This window comes from Chiloscyllium plagiosum, chromosome 21, assembly GCF_004010195.1.
Source record: "Chiloscyllium plagiosum isolate BGI_BamShark_2017 chromosome 21, ASM401019v2, whole genome shotgun sequence".
In the NCBI taxonomy this organism is placed as follows: domain Eukaryota; kingdom Metazoa; phylum Chordata; class Chondrichthyes; order Orectolobiformes; family Hemiscylliidae; genus Chiloscyllium; species Chiloscyllium plagiosum.
In genome coordinates this window covers 45,359,143-45,381,805 of record NC_057730.1, presented here as the reverse complement: position 1 = coordinate 45,381,805, position 22,663 = coordinate 45,359,143, and the positions used below count along the sequence as shown (strand labels likewise).

General features: G+C 44.4%; 1 protein-coding gene across 7 annotated transcripts in view; it reads left to right on the top strand.

The window, feature by feature from the left end:
• The window catches only part of LOC122560826 (neuronal-specific septin-3-like), a 464,551-nt gene that overhangs the window by 280,420 nt on the left and 161,468 nt on the right, over positions 1-22,663 (top strand). Inside the window, exon 1 of one of the 7 annotated variants that reach the window (XM_043711965.1) lies at positions 14,040-14,364. The exons of the other annotated variants lie outside the window; for them this stretch is intronic. Coding sequence (XP_043567900.1) covers positions 14,055-14,364 — 310 coding nt within the window. The 5' untranslated portion in view covers positions 14,040-14,054. Of the gene's footprint in view, positions 1-14,039; positions 14,365-22,663 lie in introns of those variants that run through there. 7 annotated transcript variants of the gene reach the window in all.

Sequence of the window (22,663 nt, the reverse complement as noted above, 5' to 3'; positions counted from 1 at the left end):
TAACAGACATAGTCCTTCCTCAGTCTTTCCAATTCAACCAAAATGTTAAATCTGTTTCTCTCTCTCTTCCCCCTCCCCCAAGAAAAATGTCAATCCCTGCTGATTTTTTTCCCCCAGCATTCTGTTTTATACAGAAAAGAAGGAAAATCAGATTTCTGGTGTCCACTGTTTCTCCTGTTTGTTTAGCGAGGGGCGGGAGCTGGTGTGAAAGGGAAGAAGCAGAAAAGAAAAGGTAACTTTCAGGAAAGAAAATAATTCAGCTGATGGTTGAAGCCTCCCAGTGTTTGCATTGAGCTTGGGGAGAGCTAACACATCACGAAGCTGAGGAAACATTGCTGCAGTAAACAGGAATTTATGCAGAAGATCTATCTTTCAGCACATATTGTGAAAGCTGACAGAATGAGGTCCATTGGGTGAATGAATGTTTGTTTAGCTATGGCTGTATTCCTTTACATGTTAAAGCAGCACCTTTCAACTACCTTGTTACACAATCTTCAAGAGGTCTTTGTCTTCATGTCACCACAACCAGCGCAAAAGACCTATTTGATCATTCTTTTGCCTTGCAGAACAGAGAGATGACAGTGTTGCTTCATAAAATGCTTTCAAAGCAAGGATATGTTACCAAGGGTTTAATATTGCACATGCACACACACACACAAACAAAATTGCATTCATTAGGTAAAGTTGCTCAGCTATGCAGTTTTAATAATCAAACATATTTGGAAAGTCTATTTCTAATTTGGAATTAAAATTATATTTGACAATATAGCACTTATACTGGAGTTCTGACCTAAAACCAGAAAGTGCTGGAGAAACGCAGCATGTCTGGAATCATCAGACAGAGGAACTGAGTTTAGATTAGATTACCTACAGTGTGGAAACAGGCCCTTGAGCCCAACCAGTCCACACTGACCCTCCAAAGAGTAACCCACCCAAACCCATTTCCCTAACATTCCAAGTACAGTATTTCTCTTCCTGGGAGGTTCAGAGCTGTAGAGATGTACAATGCTAAACAGACCCTTCAGTCCATGCCCACCAGATATCCGAAATTAATCTAGTCCCATTTGCCAGCACTTGTTCCATATCCCGCTAAACCCTTCCTATTCATGCACCCATTCAGATGCCTTTTAACTGTTATAACTGTACCAGCCTCCATCACTTCCTTTGGCAGCTCATTCCATATACGCACCACCCTCTGCATGAAAATGGTGCCCATTAGGTCCCTTATAAATCGTTCCCCTCTCACTGTAAACCTATGCTCTCTAATTTTGGACTCCCCTATCCTGGGAAAAAGATGTTGGCTATTCACCTTATCCATACCCCTCACGATTTTCTAAACCTGTATAATGTCACTCCTCAGCCTCTAGGGAAAATAGTCCCAACCTATTCATCCTCTCCCTAAATTTTAAACCCTTCAACCCCTTCAACATCCTTGTAAATCTTTTCTGAGCCCTTTAAAATTTAACATCTTTCCAATAGCGGGGAGACCAGAATTGAATGCGGAATTCCAAAGTGACTTACCCAATGTCCTGTGCAGCTGCAACATGACCTCCCAACTCCTACACTGAATGCATTGACCAAGAAAGACAAGTATACCAAACGCTTTCTTCACTATCCTGTCTACCTGCGACTCCACCTTCAAAGGAGCTATGAACCTGCACACCAAGGTTTATTTGTTCGGCAACCCTTCCCATACTGGACTTCCAGCATTAACTCGATTCCCCTCTCCACAGGCACTGTCAGATTAGTTGAGTTTCTTCATCACTTTTGGTTTTAATTTCATGCCCATCATTGATGTGTAGTATAGTGTCACATTACCATTTCAGAAAGTAATTTAAATGAAGCTAATTGCAGCCTTGTATTGCATTAAGAATTGAATTCTTACAAACCGCAAGCATTTGGGGAGTCAATATTGCAATAGTATCTGGAGTTGGTCTGAGAAACGAATGTTCTTTGCAGGTAAGCAGTGAAAGAGGAAATGTTCCAAGAGGAAGTATTTAATTTGAGTTTTAAGAGACAGACAAATTCATAAAATTGTTGTGCCATGTTTTGTGGTCTTGCATTTATACACAGTTGCAGGCTCATGCTCCTTTCCAGAAACTTAACGTGAAGCATATTGAAGAGTTTTTATGCACTTTGTATTTGATATACAACGATGTGACTTGATATAGCAGCTTTAAAATAACGAAAGGATCTCAGCCACTTCACAGGAGAGTTATAATCAAACATTAGTCGTAAAGCGATATTAGGCCAGATAGCCAGAAGCTTTGTCACAGATGCGGGTTTTAAAAAAAACCATTTCAAAGGAAGGAAAAAGAGGTGGCGAGGTTTAAGGAAGAAATTGCAGAGTTCAGGATCCCGGTTGGGGCCATTGCTGAAATGATTGGAATCGAAGATACCCAAAAAGGTCAGACTTATAACTTGGTTTCTTTGTTGATGGTGCATCTCTCTCTCATACACGTGCAGGCATGTCTTAAAACCTGTCAAGGGGTAAACCCCTTAAAACTGAGATGAGAAGAAATTTCTTCAAGCAGACAGTAGTGAGCCTATGGAATTCACTACCACTGAACATAGTTGAGGCCAAACCATTACGTTTTCATGAAGAAATTAGACACAGTTCTTGTCGCGAAAGGAAGGGATATGGGGAAGGACAGGATTTGGGTGCTGAGCGTGGTGATCAGCTATGATCGTATTCAATGATGGAACAGGTTTGAGGGGCCGACTGGCCTACTCCTGCTCCTATCCTCAATGTTTTTCTCTCTCACTGTCACATGCCTTAAAACCCAACACTTTCGCCAAAGTTTGGGTCACCCCTGGGGTTAAAGGCATATGTTGTCTGTTAGCATCCCTGTGAAGTGTCTCGGGATGTTTCACTCTGTTAAAGGCTGCAAGTCAGACTTTCTGAGTTATTGTTTGGTTTCACCAGTCCGTATCCCAGGATTTACATTTGGATCCGCCTTCAGTGGTGCCACTTCAAGAGCCTGGATTATCTGTCCATGCCGCACACATTGCTAGGACCAGGCCAGCTTCTTCGATAGAAAAGAAGGGGATGACACCACAATGTTTGAGTGCAACCACATCCTCCCAAACTGCCAAAAGCCATAAGCTGCAGCAAGCCGTCTGCAGTGCAATGATGCATCAGATAAGCAAGAAGCACTAGAGCATCAGCTGGGGAAGATACCCAGGTTTTTCCAAGTGTTCATGTTTCCTCCAGCGCAGGAGAGCCACGCCCTCCCATTGACATCAATCCCCATGACTTTCACAAAGAGCAAGAGCTAACATACAATGAATGGGAAGTCTAAACAGAAGCCAGTGTGAACATACCCGATGATCAGTATTGGCTCGTGGACCAGGGCAGGTTCTCTGCCTGAAGATGGGTCTGACCCCTGACCCACACCTCTATGACATCCACCATGGGTAGGGCAAAGAGGCAGGTCCCAAATCCCCCTCCTCCCTGTTGTAAAGGGGACAGAGCTGTTATTGTTGGCAGTCCTCTGATCCACATCTGTCATCCAGCCAATTGTTCATGGAGTTCAAGTTGCTATGGCAGCATACACTTTTACATATATCCCAGAGCTACGGATAGTGATGGTAATATTCCTTCTAGCACACTGTTAATCAGGACCTGCCTGCCACCAGTGTGTGTGTTGGAAGGATTTAAAGGTTGGTACTCATGTCTGTCTGGCTACATTATGAATGTCCCTTTGTTGACCATCAAGTCCTGCAATGGGACTTGAACCCAAAGCTTTTGGCTTATGGGTCCAAATGCTACCCACTGTATCACAAGGCCTCTCTTTGGCAGGCTGCAGTCTCGCTATTCCAGCTTCTGAATTCAAATCTAATGCTGACTGACAAAATGATGACATTTTCCATCTGCAAGTCCAGAAACTCGGAGTGAAATCGGTTTGTGTGTGGACACGTGCAGTAGCAACACTACACTGTCTTGTCTGTCTTTCAGCCCACCTCCAGCAACAGAAGGATGGCTGAGTGAGGGAGTGAAGAGTATTCACAAAGGGCTGAGTACATTGTGAACGATGGGCATGGTACTGTTACAGGCATTTTTCATCTAGTGATACCGACATGATGTCACAGCAAGATGACACGGAGGCGGAGCATAGTAAGTTTTCGTAGCTGATGTGTTCAAACCTTTCCCACCAGCTGTGACAAAAATGGGACAAAATCACTTGGCCCCAGCATTGTAGCATTTCCAACTGTGGCAGCTCAGTTCGATCTAGCCCGCATCAAGCAACTGGAAGTGGTCGGATTGGCCACCTGCATACACTCAGGACCTGGAGAAGTGAACTGAGCCAAGTGTGCTCTGACAGGATGTTAACCACCGCTCTCTTTTCGTTGCCGCTGGGCCGAGACAGATGGGCAAACATTCCACACAGTCTGTCACGGCATTGTTTACTGCACACACAGTGAACTTTAATGACCTGGGAGTTCTTAATGTTGACATTACGGAGCAAAGAAACAGGAAGGTGCAGTCGAAAATATTGCCCTTTCGTGAGGTCAGAGAAACAAGTGCTTGCTACTGGAGGGATGGGCCCTCTTGAAAATCAACAACAATGGATTACAGCTTGTGGCTAGCAGGAAATAAACAGTGCACGCCACCCACTGCACTACCCACTCTTAAACCTGCAGTGGGCCTCTGCAGTAGTACTTGGGTGAAATTTCATGCAACTCATACAGAAAAGAGAGGCTCCCATTACCCATTCATGAGGGTCACTCAGAGTTTCCTGATTTCCCATGCATCCTGCCCATCTCAAATTAAGGTCAAGATTGGAATACACTGCTGTACAGTCAAGCTAACTTCAGGCAACGAGAAAAGAGATTGGCTCCTTGGGTAGCACTGTTTGGTGTGCAAGTAATGGAAGGCTGGGATCAGATTTCCCCTTCAAGTGACTTTTCTTTTTTAAAGCACTGTCCTGCTTCCCAGTTGGTCGCATTATTAACACGTGGTGACGTACTCCAAACCGTGACAGTGGGAAAGATATCTCAACAGCCCACTCACTGAAGTTCTTGCTAACAGATCCCCACTGCGTAAATACACAGCACACAAATGGCACCGAGACATATCGAGCAAGAGGATTCTAGCTTTGATCCTGAGTGGACTTGGCTACAGCTTTGATTGGGCCCCACCACGGTCTTCAGAAACTCCTGACAAAGAAAGGAAACAAAACTAACATTTTGAGGTCCTGACCACCCACTAGTGATGTGCATGACCACATTTGGATGAAGCTTGGCAGTATTGTGGTCATCAGTACTCTCTCTCTCTTCTCTCTCCCTTTCTCTCTTTCTCTCTCTCACTGTCTCTCCTCCCCTTCTGTCTCCACACCACCCAACCCCCCATCCCCAACCTCTCTCTCTCTCTCTCCACCTCAGTTTGGCAGTGCCTGGAAATTTGATCAGTCTGCATTAGATGTCCATGGGTCGTTTTGTTGACCCCAGTACATGTGGTATATACTGCTTTAAATTCCCACGGGGTAGCGTTGAGAGGTGTAAATGTAGGCGGAGAGAGAGGTGGTCGGGAAGGGTAGTGGGTGAAATGCAGGGGATGGTGGATTGGGAGAGGAAAACATCCCATCCTTTCCCTTCCTCTCCTCCCACCATCCCATGCCCTCACTCTCTCTGTCCCCCAACCCCATTGTCATTTCTACCCATCCCACAATCTCTTTCTTTTCCTCGTGCTGAGCTTTGTTTCAAATTTATACAGTATCCCTCGCATGAACAGTGTGTGTGTATGACATTGGCAAAACTTTCTGAGACCGCGTAGTGGGTCTGGAGTCATGCTCATTTCTGAATGAGCGCACCTGCGCAGTTGTGGGTGTCTGTAGACATCGCCATAGCATTTAGCCACACAGTTCCAACCATCGTGGTCGGTAAGTGAGCAGCTTAGCCTGCTCATCACATTCCAGTGTTGATACTGACACACTGTAGACATATGAAATTGCAAACGGCCATTTCCAGCATTTTAAACGTTGTGGTTTGCTTTTTCCATAAAAGGCCACCACCACTTAATTTCAGTAATAAGCGACCCATTCTGAAATTGATGCCACTTTCACACTGTGGGAGAAAAGCATAACATTTATTTGGTGAAAACTATCTCAACATACATTAAAATCAAGCAGGAAGGAATCTTTCACTGGTCGCAGGCATTGTGGCCTTAATCTGAGAGACTCAATCTTATTACTCCACGCCAAATCAAACTATCAAAGTGGCCCAATTATAATGATGCTCCTCATTTCAGATTATCACAGCACTTGCAATTTACAACTGATTGTATCTTCAACAGCAACCAGTCGATATTGATGTGAACAACACGTCACGTCTTTTGCCTGCTTTTATCTTTAGACTTTGCAAGATGTATTATTTCTTGGCACTCTGAGCCTTGAGTTGCTTTGTATATAAATAATACTCAGGGATTTTCAGGAAACATCCAGGCAATTGTAGAAAAACATCCTAAAACCTCCGTGTACACATAGAAATATTATCTGAGAAAGACAATAATTAAAAAGTCTAATGTTTGAAACTCAATATTATCCTGTGAGAATGATACATCCTGTATGTGTTTATTTGCAGTGATATATCAAGATATAATCATAATGTTTAAAAGACATTTGAATAAGTGCTTGAACAGGAAAGGTTTGGAGGGATATGGGCCAGAAGCAGGCAGGTGGGACTCGTTTAGTTTGGGATTATGGTCGGCATGGACTAGTTGGACCGAAGGGTCTGTTTCTGTGCTGGATGACTCTATAACTCTATGACTGTAAGATCCTAGTCTAGATATTTTCTGGTGCATTCTAAGCTGAATGGTGACCAGTCATGTGCTGTCAACTAGTGAGAATACCATCCCCCTGTCTCTGGGGACTTCAGTGTTCCAGGCTAATTTCTCCCATTTTTATGATGCTTTGGTACTAATGGCTCAGTGAAGCATGCTGTGGGCTTAAATTTCATTCCAGAGACTTGAGCACATCGTCTTGGCTGACCCTCCAAGTCTGTGTGGTCAGAGTTGTCATTTTTATGACATTAAACCAAGTCCCTCTGCTCTTTGTAGTCATTATTTTGAACAACAATATTTATCCCTCAACCGACATCACAAAGACCCAGACTTCATTTTGTGGAGCTTGCGGTGTATAAATTAGCTGCTTTTCCTAGATGACAACAGTGACTACAATTCAAATGACTTTGTTGGTGGGTAAGACACTTTGCAGCTTCTCAAAAGGTGCCTTATAATTGTATGGAATTTTCTTTCCTGGGAAGAAGTTGCCTGTGCATTGTTGAGCTCCTGTATGCTAGAACTGCTCCAGTAACCATTCATTCATTCATTCGTTCACTGACGGTCCCTCACGGACAAGGATGACCCTCTTCCAAGCTCAGGGTGAGTCCGTAGGCAGCTGTGCAGACTGATGCAGTTCCGGAGGCTCTGTTACACTGGGGGCAGAAGGTGGTCGGGGAAGGACTGGTGGGGGTGTGTGGCGACGTGCTCCTTTTTGCTGTTTCTGCCTGGCTTCTGCTTATTTCCAATCGACAAGTCTCAAGGAGCACAATGCCTTATCGGACGCTCCTCCTCCATATTGGACGGTCTTGGACCAATGATTCCCAGGTGTCTGTGGGAATGCCGCATGTTTCCAGTGAGGCCTTGAAGGTATTCCTGAAGCATTACCTCTGACCACCTAGGGCTCACCTGCCATTTTGGAACTGGGAGTAGAGCACCTGCTCGGAAGTCTTGTGTCAGTCATGGGGACGACGTGCCCAGCCCATTGCAGCCAGTCAAGGTGGGGGTCAGTGCCTCAATGCTGCTGATGTTGGCCTGGTCAAGGATGCTGGTGTTGGTGTGGATTCACAGGATCTTGGCTGTGTTGGTGGTACTGCTCTAATGCATTGAGGTGCTTGCTATAGACAGTCCACATCTCAGAGCCATGTTGGTGTCATGTTGTTCAAGGTACTGGTGGCCACTGAATGTGTGTGTGTGGGCCTGTGCGCGTGTGTGTGTGTGTGTCCTTCTTAATTGAGCACCAAATTTACTGTTGTGACTTAATCTTCCGGGGTCATTTTGACAAATACATTCCAAACGATACCCAATATTGGTGTAGCTCCACAAAGTTGTGCTTTTTAAAACTTAATATTGAAAATACTTTTCAGTGGCTACACAATGTCCAAGGGGTTTGGGTTTCCACCTGTTTATCCTCGTAATAACAAAACAATCCAAGCAAACTATGCCAAACCCAAGGAAAAGATTAGACATTGTAAATGAATTACTTTCGAAATCAATCATGTTGGTATTTCCCCATCTCTGTTGCTGGTTTAAGATTCAATGAACCAGATCAAGCCCCTAACCAGAAAATTGTCTATAGCCCCAAATCAAGGGAATGACCTTACACTGAATATAAGTGTGCTCTTCAAATTTTCAGTTTTAAAATAAATAATCTAATCAATTATTAAAGATTTTTTAAATTGTTGTTAATGAGCTTGGTTATTTCAAGAAAGATCCATTCATCCTTACCCCCTATATTCACCTCCTAGTCCAAATTGACCCATTTCAATGCAGTTAAAGTGCTCATAAAAGCCATTGAGAGAGCCATAGCTGAAAGGTAATTTCATTGATGCTGGGACCTTACTGGTATCAGATTGTCCAGGAGCTCAGTCATTCTAACGCCAGATAGTGAACACTATACTTTCACCTAAAGTATCCACTGGAGCTTGGAAGAGACCAGTTGCATTAAATAAAATTCAATTAATTGGGAGCCATGAATATTTAGCTGTTATTCTTTTCTTCTCTGTCTTCTCTCATCCCCTCGCTCATGGAAATGGATATTGTTGCCACACACTGTCCTGATGCTCATGAAACATCACAGGGGTCGGCTGGGTTGTGTGAGGTTAGATAGTGAGTTTAACCAGCCATGAGATGGGGTTGTGGGCTCCTGATCTCAGCTGATATCAATGTGCCCCCATTTTCCAAGTGAGTTCACAGGTATTCGGCTTAACTGCTGTGATGAAAGCTACCTGAGCAGTCTAATCTTGCTGCGTATTACAATGGGACATTCAGAAAGTAGCAGCTGCAGTGTTGCAACAGAGGGGGCATTGATTAGCGATGTCTTAAGGTGTTGTTACCTTTATGGTTTTGGTCTGACATTGAGCCTTTAGGTTGCTGATTTTGACAACAAGCTGAGAATCAAGAATCATCACAAACTGGTCACTGCAAAGGTGACCACTGTGTCTACCATGCTGCTCCAAAGGAGAAATTGTCATAATACCACTCTCCCCACTTCTGTCCAGTTTTCTGTAACCAATCTGCCCGGAATCTGTGTCTCCAGCACATTCACAGAATGCATTCCAGATCCCAACCACACACTGCATAATAAAGTTCCTCCTCAGTTGGCCACTGCTTCTTATACCAATTACCATAATAGTTACCATCAATTGTCGTAATAGTGTTACAACTACATTTCATATTTTATATTTCTTAGAGGACCTGAGTTGTGGAAAATTGAGGATAAACTTTGAGGAAATAAATTCTTATCCATCAAAAATAACCCATTAACCAAAGTGCGTCTTTAAGAGAATCAATCTCTGCAGAGAAATCAAGTTTTTTTCTTGTTACCTGAAGAGGGTGTGTGTGTTTGGGACAATTAGGGGATTAAACATATAAAGTTATATACAACTGACTATATATGTTTATTGCATCTTCACTGATAAAGTTTTGTTTGGCTAATTAAACTGTAATTGTGCTTACTAGATCTTTGCATTTCAAACCTTTTATAGGCAAAGTATTTAATTATTTAAGTTCTGAGGAAGGGTCACTGGACCTGAAACGTTAACTCTGATTTCTCTCCACAGATGCTGCCAGACCTGATGATCTTTTCCAGCAATTTCTAGTTTTGTTTCTGATTTCCAGCATTTGCAGTTCTTTGGGTTTTAATTTAATTAGCTAGATGAGTAACTGGAAAGCCTATTTTAATTTGATGTTGTGGCCTATTTAGCAGTGGGATTAGTGGGACAATGCAGTCTTCCAGCCTCCTTTGGAGTCATTCTTTTTTCAAAATCGTTATCATCAGGACTATGCTGGTCAGCTAGAGAGACAATGGTTTATAACCCCAGTCACTTCAAAGCACACATCAAGATGTACAAAGTTCAAAATCACACAACGCCAGGTTATAGTCCCAACAGGTTTAATTGGAAGCACAACAGCTTTCGGAGCGACGCTCCTTCATCAGGTGGTAGTGGAGGGCTCAATCCGAACACACAGAATTTATAGCAAAAATTTACAGTGTGACTATAACCTGGTGTTGTGTGATTTTTAACTTTGTACACCCCAGTCCAACACCAGCATCTCCAAATCACATCAAGGTGAGACTCTTTCACTGGTTCATTCATGTTTGTCCTGCTCATTTCCATGTGGCTTTCCACATTGCAACAACGTCACAAGTGACTTCATTCTGCAGACATAGTCATAGAGTCATCCAGCACAGAAACGGACCCTTCCGTCCAACCAGTCCATGCCGAACATAATCCCAAACTAAATTAATCCCACCTGCCTGCTCCTGGCCCATATCCCGCTCAACCTTTCCTATTCATGAACCTATTCAAATGTCTTTTAAACATTGTAACTCTACCCACATCCATCACTTCCTCAGGAAGTTCATTCCACACACAAACCACCCTCTGTGTAAAAGAAACGTTGCCCCCATGTCTTGTTTAAATCTTTCTCCTCTCACCTTAAAAATATGCCCCTAGTCTTGAAATCCCCCAGCCTAGGGAAAAGATAACTGCCATTCACCTTATCTGTGCCCCTCATGATTTTATAAACCTCTGTAAGGTCAGCCTTCTACCCTCCAGTGAAAAAACATCCCAGAAGGGGGACAGAACTGAAGTGAATGGGAATGTCTTCTCTCTTGTACAACGGAATGGTTGAAGTGCTCCCACTCAGGTGTTGCTGCAGTTAAAGAAACTGGATGACCGTGATTTTAGGAATGGGGGCAAGATTATCTACTGGTATACCTCCCTGTCTAATCTTTGTTGGCGATCAGATAACTTCCTTTCAGGAGTTTTGAAAGGGAATACCTCATATTTCTTTGGGCATCGCTGTCATTTATTGCTCATTCCATAATTGCACTGGAGAATATGATAGAGCACCTTCTTGAACCATTGCAGTCCTATGGATGTAGTGACACACACTGTGCTGCTGGGGAGGGACTTCTCAAATAGTGACACTGAAGGAACAGCGATGTATTTCCAATTCAGGATGGCGTGTGGCTCAGAGGAGTGGAAAGAGTGGTGTTTCCATGTGTTTGCTGCCCTTTGTCACCAGGTATGGAAGATCAGGGTAATGAGAGGTATTGTTGAAGGAGCCTTTGTAAATTGTTACAGTGTATCTTGTAGATGGTGTAGACTGTAGCCAGGATATGCCAATGGTGAGAGCTGTACCGCAGAATCTCCGGAATGTTGAAGTGCTAGAAGAGGCCATTTGGCCCATCGTGCCTGCACCAGAGACTGTTGGAAAGTTTTTATTTACATTTCAGAGAAGTGTGGTGGACCTTCTAAACAGACTGTGCTGGCATTTGTCTGCCTCATGACTGTCTACGATCTGTTTCAGGGTCAGAGGACTCAATGGAGTCCTTCACCAACCCCCACAACCTCAAAGCAAAATCTTTATCGTATCTGGAGACCTTAAACCAAGGTAGGTCTACCCAGTCAAGGACGTCCAACTCAGTAACAAAATCAACCAGTGCTTTGATTTTCCGTCTTTGTGTTTGCCATTCCAACCTGGTTAACAGTCTGCAATCCATCAGTAATGTGAGGGTTTGAGGCAGTCTGTCATCGATTGCAAAGTTGACTTCTAGGAATGAGCCACAAGAACACACATTGCACAGTGTGCATTACCTCAGCTCTGGGGTAATATTTGTTTAAAAAGAAACCATAAAAAAAAGTAATAATCAGTCACCTTCCCGTGACAAGTTCTGACCAGTTTGTAAGGGTTGGGAGACAGTAGAAAGGAAATAAGTCAGCTGTGATTCAGAGCAGTTGGGGGATTTTCTCAAAGTAGGTATCATTATGAGTGTGGGAAATAAGCGAGAGACCAAGTGGAAAAGAAACAAGTTGTTAAATGTGTCATTACCAAGTGCCGGCTTGGTAACATCTCATTTAATGCCTGCATCTTAAGAGACCATGTGACCCTTATGATTTAGTTTCCTGAGAAATTCTTTCTCATGAAGCAGTGTGTTTAAGAGAAAGGTGGAAAATAAAGGCTGAAGAGATACATTAGGATAATTGCAACCTGGAATTAAGAGGAATGGATTGTACAGGAGACTTTTCAAAACATGTTTTTGATTAATTAGTTGGAGTCTTGAATTGTGAAAGCACTATTTAATGCTCAAATACTGTATAAGTGTGTGGAGTTTGTACATTCTCCCAGTGTCTGCGTGGGTTTCCTCCAGGTGATCCGGTTTCCTCCCACATTCCAAAGATGTGCAGGCCAGGTGAATTGGCCATGCTAAATTACCTGTAGTGTCAGGAGCAATAGTCAGGGATAAATGTAGGGGAATGGGTCTGGGTGGGTTGCTCTTCGGAGGGTTGGTGTGGACTTGTTGGGCCGAAGGGCCTGTTTCCACACTGTATGGAATCTAATCTATTCTAACACTGCCACAGACAGTGACTGAAGGTTATATTTGAACAACACTAGACTTCACTTCTGATTTGAATTGCTTATTGCTTATGGAAGACACTGAGCCAATCAATGGGCTGTTTTACAGCTCCCAGTCAGCTAATAGGCAGTGTAAGAGGGAGACTCACAAATTTAAACAGGAGGCAAGCTCATTTGAATGTACACACACTGACAAATACAACTGCCATATTAATGGGGGCGGGGCGGAAATCAGGTGCCTACTTGAGTTTAAGTGGACAATTGATGGTCCTATTTTCTATTTTGCTATGACCAGGCTGCTTTTCTCTTAATCAACGCCTCTCGAATAGATTGTCTACTTATTTTCAAATTGCAAACTCGTGGGAGTTTGCACAAATTAGCCGCTGCATTTCCTATATTCCAACAGGGACTAAACTTCAAAAGCCACTTTGTTGGCTATCACACGTTATGGGATGGCTGAAGGTGGTGAAAGGCGCTAAAAAAAATTCAGGTCTTTTTTTTTCAAATTGGAAGAAAAAACGGTTGTTGTATTCAGCTTCGGAGGACAGCCCTGACCTTGGGCTGAATTTGTAGGCGCCGTCGCTGTCAATGGGAATGTGCACGACCCCAAAATTCGAGCAGCGGCCAGCATGTGGGTTTCCTACCTTACAAACCTCCCACCACCCAGGGCAGCACAGCAGCCAGGCCTGCTTTTTAAGATCCTTGTTGCTGCACACCTTAAGGATTCCAGCTGGGATTTTCCAATCTGGGTTCTCAGTCCAACGGGGAGAGCTTTAACACCTGGAGCTGGCACCATATAACAGCCTCAGATAGCAGCTCTCCATTTCTCTCTATATCCAAACCCCTTATTGTTGTCATGAAGAGTTTCCTTCTCCTGCTCTTCATTTTGTGTGCATGCAATGGATGAGCGAAAAATTAAGGTGACAGATGCACAAGTGCTGTGCAGCAAGCCCTGACTCAGGAAAAGCTCTGGAGTCATCTTCATTCATAACTGCGCACGACAGCTCGCAGGGAGGCTGTGGGTTCGAGTCCCTCTTGAGACTTGGAGCAAAACCCAGGGTTGACGCTCCATTGCATTACTGAGTGAGCCCTACGTTGTCTTTTGAATGAGATATTAAAATCCTCTCGGGTGAGCATGAAAGAGTCCGTGAGAGTATCTTGAAGAGAAGTGGGGGAGTTGTCCCCAGTCTCCTGGTCAGTATTTGTTGCTCGCTGAAGCAGATTATCTAATCTTTTTTTTAACACAGTCCATGAGACCTCCAGTGCATGCAATGCCTCATTTCCTACATTACAATATTGACTATGTTTTTTTTAAAAATGGACTTCAGTCGCTGTAAAATGCTTTGAAGTTGTCAAATGTACATTGTTTCCCCTCCCCCAGTACTATTCAGCTAAACAGGGAACATCCAGGATGACTTTGCCCTCCTTGTGCCAGGAATACTCAGGGACCTGCTTTGGTTTCACTTTAAACTTTACAAAGAAACCCGACTGTATACTACATGTTGTTGTCATCACAAAGGGATCAACAGGAAAGAGATATTCATACTGGAGGAAGTACATCATCATTTTAATATTGAGTACTTGTGGCTTCACACAGGCACACACTACACTCTCTGCACACATTATAACCACTGTGACTGCTGGACTGCAATCTGGAGCAGTCAATGTACCGGCAGGTTTTGAAAAAGAAGACAGCATTCACAAGACCTTGGATAATCTGGGTAAAGATATGCTAACGCGTTTGTGGTTTAGCGTTGCTTCATTAGGGCTCTGTAACTGATAGTTGCTGCAGTTCAGTTTCACTCCTGCTCAGCCAGAATTGTCTGGCTGGTTGCCTGTAGGGAAGTGAGTTGCAGAGTGGAGCTGTGTGCCTTCTGCTCTTGTGTTCTGTACACTTGGGGGTGGTAGGATTTGCTATTCTGTACACTCTCTGTTATGGAGATTATAATGTTAGTTTTTATTTTAGAGAAACTGTAAAAGATGGAACTGTTCTACAGAACAAAATCACTAACTGTTGGAGAGCTTTCACAAGTTGTCATCATAAACCAGAAAGTTGCATTATTAGTGTCAGTGAGGGAACTGAAACAAAATTATCTTCTGACACCAGCAGACAGAACTAAGACCATTCAGACTGAGGTGCATATGTACAAATGGATGATTGTAAAAATGTACTGATGTATTTTAGACTTGGTCTTTTCTGAAAATAACATATTGTTCAGTTACGTGCAGGAATGTACACAACTGTTCTGCCTTTTGTGGAACTGGTATTGCTGTGAAATGTGAAAAAGCCACAGGCTATAGCTGACAATGTTCTGCACACCCAGCAGAATTATCAATGGCACCCGTTAGTGATTGGTGACCTATATTACTGTGTAATGCCTCGATTGTAAACATTCACCTTCTTGGTTTCCAATCCTGACTGTCCCCTCTCTCTCCCTGTGATTTCCTTGTGTCCTAAACTATCTGACTCTGCACTCCTCAAATTCTGGCTTCTTGCCTGGTTTTATTTTTAATTGTAGTCTAGTCATGGTCCAGATAGTATTTGATTACTGGTCTAATCATAGAATCCCTACAGTGTGGAAGCAGGTCATTTGGCCCATCAAGATCATCCACATACCCCCAACAATCCCGTCACCATGCATTTCCAATGGCTAATCCATATAGCTTGCACACTGTATGGGCAAATTAACATGGCCAATCTTTGGACTGTGGGAGCACCCAGAGGAAACCATGCAGACACTGGGAGAATGTGCACACTCCATGCAGAGGGTAGAATCAAACCTGGTGCTGTGAGGCAGCAGTGCTAACCACTGAGCCACCGTGCCACCCTACCCTCTATTTTCTTTCATCATTGCCCCCAGTGGCAGCCATGGTTTCAGCTCTGGAATTCCACCTTCCAAATCTCTGGCTCCGTCACTCTCTCATCACCTTTAAGACGCTTCTCAAAAGCTACCTCTAGCAACGTCTGGTCACCTGTCCTAATATTTCCTTCTCTGTGACTTGGTGGCATATTCTGCTTGATAGTGCTGTGTACAACTTTGGGACAGTTAATTTAAAGGTGCTTTATTAATATAAATTGTTGTTGGAATGAGTTAAATTGTTATTTCGTATTCCCAGCCTGATCTGCTTGGTCGAAACTCCTAGTAATCTTACTGCTAATATTTTGAAAGTCTCTTTCAAACTCAGCAATAATCGTTATTTTATTGGGTGAAATCTGGTGACATACAATTTTGAATCCGTCACCAGTTGTTGTACCAAAGATGTTTTGTCTTGCCAGAGTCATTTCAGTAAATGCAGATAGGAAATGGGTCAAGGCAGTGAGTGCTGTGCTGTTCAGTGGATGGAATCTCACAGGGGCTGGAGCAATATTGACCATGGTGACAAATCCAACAAAGGCCATCTTGGATGTTGGGAACAACTTGCTGCATCTTTTAACCACGCTGTAGGCCTCGAGGCGAGAGTCTCGTGAGGCAGTGATGACTTACCTTTTAAACGGGATTATCGCTTGTTAAGGATCTTGTTGGCTGCAAATGCAGCTTCTTTTCTGACCATTCACTGCAGGCAGACTAGTCACTGAGAGTTCTCAACATGGAGGTCAGGCTGAGTACCTAGCAAGGTCAGTTTACCACTGGCTCCAAAAGATGCACATTGGTCATCACCTTGGGGTACACCCCATGGGGACCAGCTACTCATCCATGGGTATCAGCATCTGATAATTGTCAACCCTTGGTGCCTCTCAGATACAGTTGTGGGATGCCAGTAAAGTTGAGCCTTACACCTCAGGGTGAGCCAGTAACCAGTGTGGAAAGACTGCAGCATGGACTCTTGGTGGACTGGCATCCAGATCACAGGCTGGCCCAGGCTATGTCTCAAGGTTGCTCGCTCGGCTAGTGTCTACCTGCGGGCTCAGAGCCTTACCTATTATCACAGGCAGGCAGGATGTCCTGCTGGTCAGCAATCCTGAGCCAATGGGGAGTTGTTACCAGAACATGTTTTATGGAGGGTCAAGGAGGGCCCTTGTGGTGAGACATGGATGTTTCTGTGCTGGTGTAGGTGGATTAAAGGTGGCAAGGTGCCCAGAGTGAGTAGGCAGCGGTTAGCAATGTGGGAAGAGGAATGAGAGTGAGGGAAGGGCAATGGTGCATGTAATAGGAGTGACAGAGCATGAACCTTGCTGGGTGTTGGACACAGTGGCAGCAAGAAGAGTGGGGTACTTACTCTGGTGGAATAGAGGAGATCAATAACTTTCTTCTTACTCGACTGGCTGCAGCTCTGGAGCACTGCAGTAGGTGGCGATCTCGAGCCCAGCTGTCCGACTCTCGGGTGTCCTGTCAGTCCTGTTTCAAATTTCACCCCCACTCTATTTGCTTACTGACTCCTGCTTGATCTTGTTCTCCTGCCTTGTCTCTGGGTGACGGACATAGATCTGTCTTAGTTCTCTGCAATTTCGATTGTGGGTTAAAATAGGAAAAGGACTGTTTTGAAAACAACTGATTGTGGAAGGATTGCTGTACTTTTTAAAAATAAGCTAGTAACCAGGCACTAATGATAAGCACTGTTTACTCTGCTGTTTCCTCAAGCAGTGGGGGAAATCTAGTTGCAGATGAGCCGTTGGAGTCATGGGGTGTATATGAAGGGAGATTCAGCTGGCAACATGGAGCTGATTGGTCTAGGGAATGGTGACCCACTGTCAATGATAAAAGCATTCTACCTGTCAACAACAATGTGATTGGCTCCCAGGTAGGGTGAACGACTTGTGGGTCACAGGCTGTTTGGTCAGATCAGACCTTCCTTTCTATGTGGCAAAAACTACCTCAAGCCTGAAGAAAACCAGTGTATTTCCTTCATCAGTTGCTGTAAGCTGTGGCTTTTAACCAGTAAAGTTTAACACTTCAGTCACTCAGTACTTCCAGCAAGCAAGCAAAAAGAGCTGGAGAATGAAGACTGAGAAGCTGCAGGACCTGTAAAGTCAGCATGGCAAACTCTGTGGACAGGAAACATTGAATTATCATCCCAATCTCTCCTTCACCCATGACATCTATGTTTTTTGTGTCTGTCTTTCAGTACGTGTGTGTGTGCGCGTGCATTGGGTGTGGGTGTGTGTGTGGGTGTCTGTGTGTGGGTGTGCCTTTATTGGTGTTTGTGTGTTGTGTGTGGGTGGGGGTGTTCGGGTGTGTGTGTCAGTGTCTGTGTGTGTGTCTGTATTGGTGTGTGAGTTTGTGGGGTGTGTGTGTGCGCGCGCGCGTTGGGTATGGGTGTGTCTGTATTGGTGTGTGTGTGTGGGGATGGGGGTGCTGGGGTGTGTGTGTGTGTGTTTGTGGGGTGTGTGTCTGTGTCTGTGTTGGTCTGTGTGTTTGTTATGGTGTGTGTGTTGGGGGTGTGTGTTTGTGTGGGGCAGATTTCAAAGGGGGTTAGAATTTTAACCAATATAGTTATACATCAATGATCCCAATTATTGACGTAGCCGGACTGTATTTATTAGTAATAAACTAATTCTTCTTCAGTACAAAACCTGCTTTCTGCCAACCTGAAAGATAGTAAATTGGGGAATTTTGCATATTTTTATAAACCTTGAGAATGACAGGCTTTGCTTTCTAGTGCAATGTAACAGAGCAGTAGCTTATTCACCGTTGTTTATGAGGTTAATTTGGCAGCAAGAACGTACTCCTGTTGACACGGAAGATCCACCTTCCCCATAAGGACACCCCTTTCCACCGTTCCCTCTTTTAGGATGGTATACCTTACTCTTTTATATTTGCTTCCTTTTTATCTCTCCCCACATCTTTCAATCCATTTAGCCCTTCTGTTCTTTTATTCCATAGAACGAAGAGAAAATGAGACTTGAGTGCTCATTTTATTTACATTATTCTCTCCTTAAAGGGACTCGTGACTCCAGTCCTGCTTTATCTGGCTCCGATCTCATCGGAGTTACAGGTCAGCAATAAAAACTCTCTCCTTTAATTAGGCACCATCAATGTAACTGATAAACTCAAGGCCAAATCTTCAACTGGGAGCTGAGAGTGAATCATCCTCATAGTCACCTTCTACAGTTCAGTTGGATTGTAATACTGATTGTAACTCTGTTTTCCTGTCTTAGATTCATATCCCTTAATACTGTTACCCAACAAAACCTTAGTTGTCACCTATTTCAGGGCGTCATGGTGGCTCAGTAGTTAGCACAGCTGCCTCACAGCACCAGGGTCCCAGGTTCGATTCCAGCCTCAGGTGACTGTCTGTGTGGAGTTTGCACATTCTCCCCATGTCTGCGTGGGTTTCCTCCGGGTGCTCGGGTTTCCTTCCACACTCCAAAGGTGTGCAGATCAGGTGAATTGGCCATGCTAAATTGCCCATAGTGTTAGGTGCATTAGTCAGAGGGAAACGGGATACTCTTCGGAGGGTCGGTGTGGACTGGTTGGGCTGAAGGCCTGTTTCCACACTGTAGGAAGCTAATCTATTACATTGATCTCAGCTTCAACAGTTATTCTGTGTGGAGTGGGAGTAGTGGGGGATGAACCCGAGATTTGCATGACTCTTTGTGTGAAGGAGTGTATCCTGAGTTGACTCCTAAATTATGCCTCTCCGCTGTGGACAGTTTCTCTCTCTGTCTTGGCGGTATCTGCAAGAAGCCCTGCCAACAACTCTCACCTTCACAACTCGACTGCCCAGAGCCATGAACCAATATTGGATCATTGTAAATCTTTGATACATTTGTTCAATAAAATATTATTTTCTAGGATCATTAGCAAGGCTAATATTTGTTGCCCACCTCTAATTGCCCTTGACTTGCTCAGTTGTTTCAGAGTCAATGGATCTGGAGTCGCATTTGGGCTAGACTAAGGGCAAGATGAAACCAAAACACAGATTGCTGGAAAAGCTCAGCAGATCTGACAGGATCTGTGGAGAGAAATCAGAGTTAATGTTTCAGGTCAAGTGACCCTTCCTCAAATCTGATAGATATAGAAGAATTATTTTCCCTAATGAGCATTAGACAACACAGCTTTGTGTTTACGTAACAGTTATGGTGACTATTACTGAGACTAGATTTAATCAGTTCCTCTTGCAGCTCTGGTGGGTTCTGAACCGATATCCTCAGTATTAGCTTGAGAGTTTTCCAGCTCAGTGATGTTACCACTACACTACCATCTTGCTCCTGAATCCTTGACATTGTAAGGTTAAAGCCTGGGATGCTGCCTGACCTGCTGTGCTTTTCCAGCACCACTCTAATCTAGACCCATGACATTGTAAGGCTAGCCTCTAAGCTATTCATTGTGTTAACTATTCCAGTGAAACTACATTGCTTGTTTTAGTGGTTTGATTTGATTTATTATTGTCACATGTACCTAGGTACAGTGAAAATTTTTGTTTTGCATGCAGATCACATTATACAAAGTGCATTAGGGTAATAGAACAGAGCGCGGAATACAATGTTACGGCTGCAGAGATGATGCACAAACAGCAAGATCAACATAAAATTTAAAATTTGTGAGGTCCATTCAGAAGTCTAATTGCAGCAGGGAAGAAGCTGTTCTTGAATCTGTTAGTACATGTGTTTATGCTTTTGTATCTTCTGCCTGACGATAGAGATTGGAAGAGATTATAACCAGGGTGGGAGGGGTCATTGATGATACTTGCTGCCTTCCCGAATCAACAGGAAGTGTAGGTGGAGTCAATGGATGGAAGCTCGGCTTGTGTGATGGACTGGGCTGTGTTCACAGCTCTCTGTAGCTTCTTAGGATCCTGGGCAGAGCAAGTACCATATCAAGCTGTGATGTTCCTGGATAGAATGCTTTCTATGATGCATCTGTAACAATCAGTCTTTACAGACATGCTGAGGTTCATGAGCATCCTGAGATTGCGTTGCTCCCCTTTGAGATGAGTGCAAACCAAAAATTCAACAGGATGGAAGCTTCACGTACTGTTGTATTGAGATGAATGAACGTATTAAAAACAGTAGCGTTCATCCCCCGTAGCTCTGGATGAGGATTGTGTTTGACCAGGTTTCTGTTGTTATCCAAAGATTCCTGCCCTGGTTTCTGCAGTCTAACCCATCCATCGTACATTAGCTAATCATGGGTTAATGCAGACCTAATGGCTGAAGCTCCAAGCAACCCCTTTATTATCACGTGGGTATTAAAGAACATGTCTGGCAGTTTTGAAGTTAGTGAGAAGACATGCTTCCTGTTGCTGTCAATATGTTTGCAGAATGTTAGTTGGAACAGAGCTGCAGTGTTTAGAGTTTTAGTCAAGGGTTGGATTTTCCCCTGCTGATGGAGAGCAGTCACCAGGAAAGGTGCTTGCACTGAATGGTCCAATGGATGACGAGAGGGTGGGCTTGCAGATTGGCCGTTGGAGGCTGAAGGGCCCCTCCAGCTTAAAATTAGCAAGAGCCACTGAGAGAAAAGGGGACGGCTTTGAGAGTTGAGCGTCTTTGGAATTTCCTTCCTCAAGAGACAGTAGAGGCAGAATCTTTAAATATTCTTAAGGCAGTGGGCAGGAAGATTCCTGATTTCCGAGGGCATAAAGGATTAGCCAGGCAGCAAACAGGAATGGGGAGTTGAGGTTAAAATCAGATCAGCCACGTTCTTATTGGATGTTGGAATAGGCTCGAAGGGCAGAGTGGCCTGCTCTAATCCCTTGGTTGTAAGATGTAGGTGCAAGCTGTAAAAGCAGCCTCAGCAGGGACGCAGAGCGGTACTGGGGAGACAGGGTGAGTTCCTGCTGACGGCAGGCTGCTTACTGAAGCCCTGGGCCCCTGCTCTGCTACTTGGAGGCATCTTTGGGAGGTCTCCCGGGAAAATTTCCACCACCCAGCGACAGGAAGCCTCCCGTCTCCAATCAACGTGCAAGTGCCGTGCTACAGCACCTGAAGCAGGTGGGGGCTTGGATCCAGCTCCGAGCTGGGGGCATTACCACAAAAGCTTTTGACAGCGGGCCTTTGTAGAGCTTCTGGTGAGGTGAATTGGTCAGCATGGAGCCGGGGAATGGTGTAAATTTATCCTCCTTTCTCTAACCGGGGACGACGGTTCAGCCTAAATCTTTTAATCCCTAGAAAGCACCCTCAGGCCGTGGTTTTTAAGTAGCCCCACTCATATCACCAGCTGGCTTTATCTTTGAGGAGTAATGGTGCTTATTTTTCATCACCCCCTGAACCGCTGCCCAGTCCACTCTCTGCTTTAAAACAGGTAAATGTATTCACGCATCACTGACGCAGGGAATGAAAGGAAGCTCATTCAGAAGAAGCCAATTATTGAAAGAAATTGATTGAGTCGGCATGTTCTATTGGCATTCTTACTGTTGCTGGGGGAAGGGGGAGGGAGAGTTGAGCAGACCCGTTGCCCGAATTAGTGCCAGCCCCGATGTCAGTCTAACTAGAAATCCGGTCCCTCGGATGTGGTGGTATGGTGGCTCAGTGGTGGGCAATGCTGCCTCACAGCGCAAGGGACCTGGGTTCGATTCCACCCTCAGGTGATTGTATGTATGGAGTTTGCACATTTTCCCTGTGGGTTTCCTTTGGGTGCTCCGGTTTCCTCCTCCAATCCAAAGATGTGCAGGTTAGGTGAATTAGCCAAGCTAAATTGCCCGTAGTATCCAGGGACGTGTAGATTAAGTGCATTGGTCAGGGTAAATGTAGAGTTATAGGGTGGGGGAATGGGTCTGGGTATGTTCCTCTTGTTGGGCTGAATGGCCTTGTTTTCACACTATAGGGATTTAATGAGATGACATTGTCCGTTTTATCATGCGTGCCAAGAAGGAACAAAAGCCGCAGTTAGGCTGAGCTGGTCGAGAGGTGTTGGCAAGGATCCCTTCAGTGAGACTGGGCCGGCTGGCCTGGTAATATTGCAGTCTGGAGAGAAAAGCAGCTCCACAGGCTGCCAGCTGCAGGTTAAATGAGACTGGCTTCAAGTGAACGCATTCAAACAATGAAGGCAACAAAGAGAAAGGGGGAGCCAAGATATCTCAGCCTGCTCCCACAGCTCCCAATGTGTGGGGGTGTGTGGGTGTGTGTGTGTGTGTGTGTGT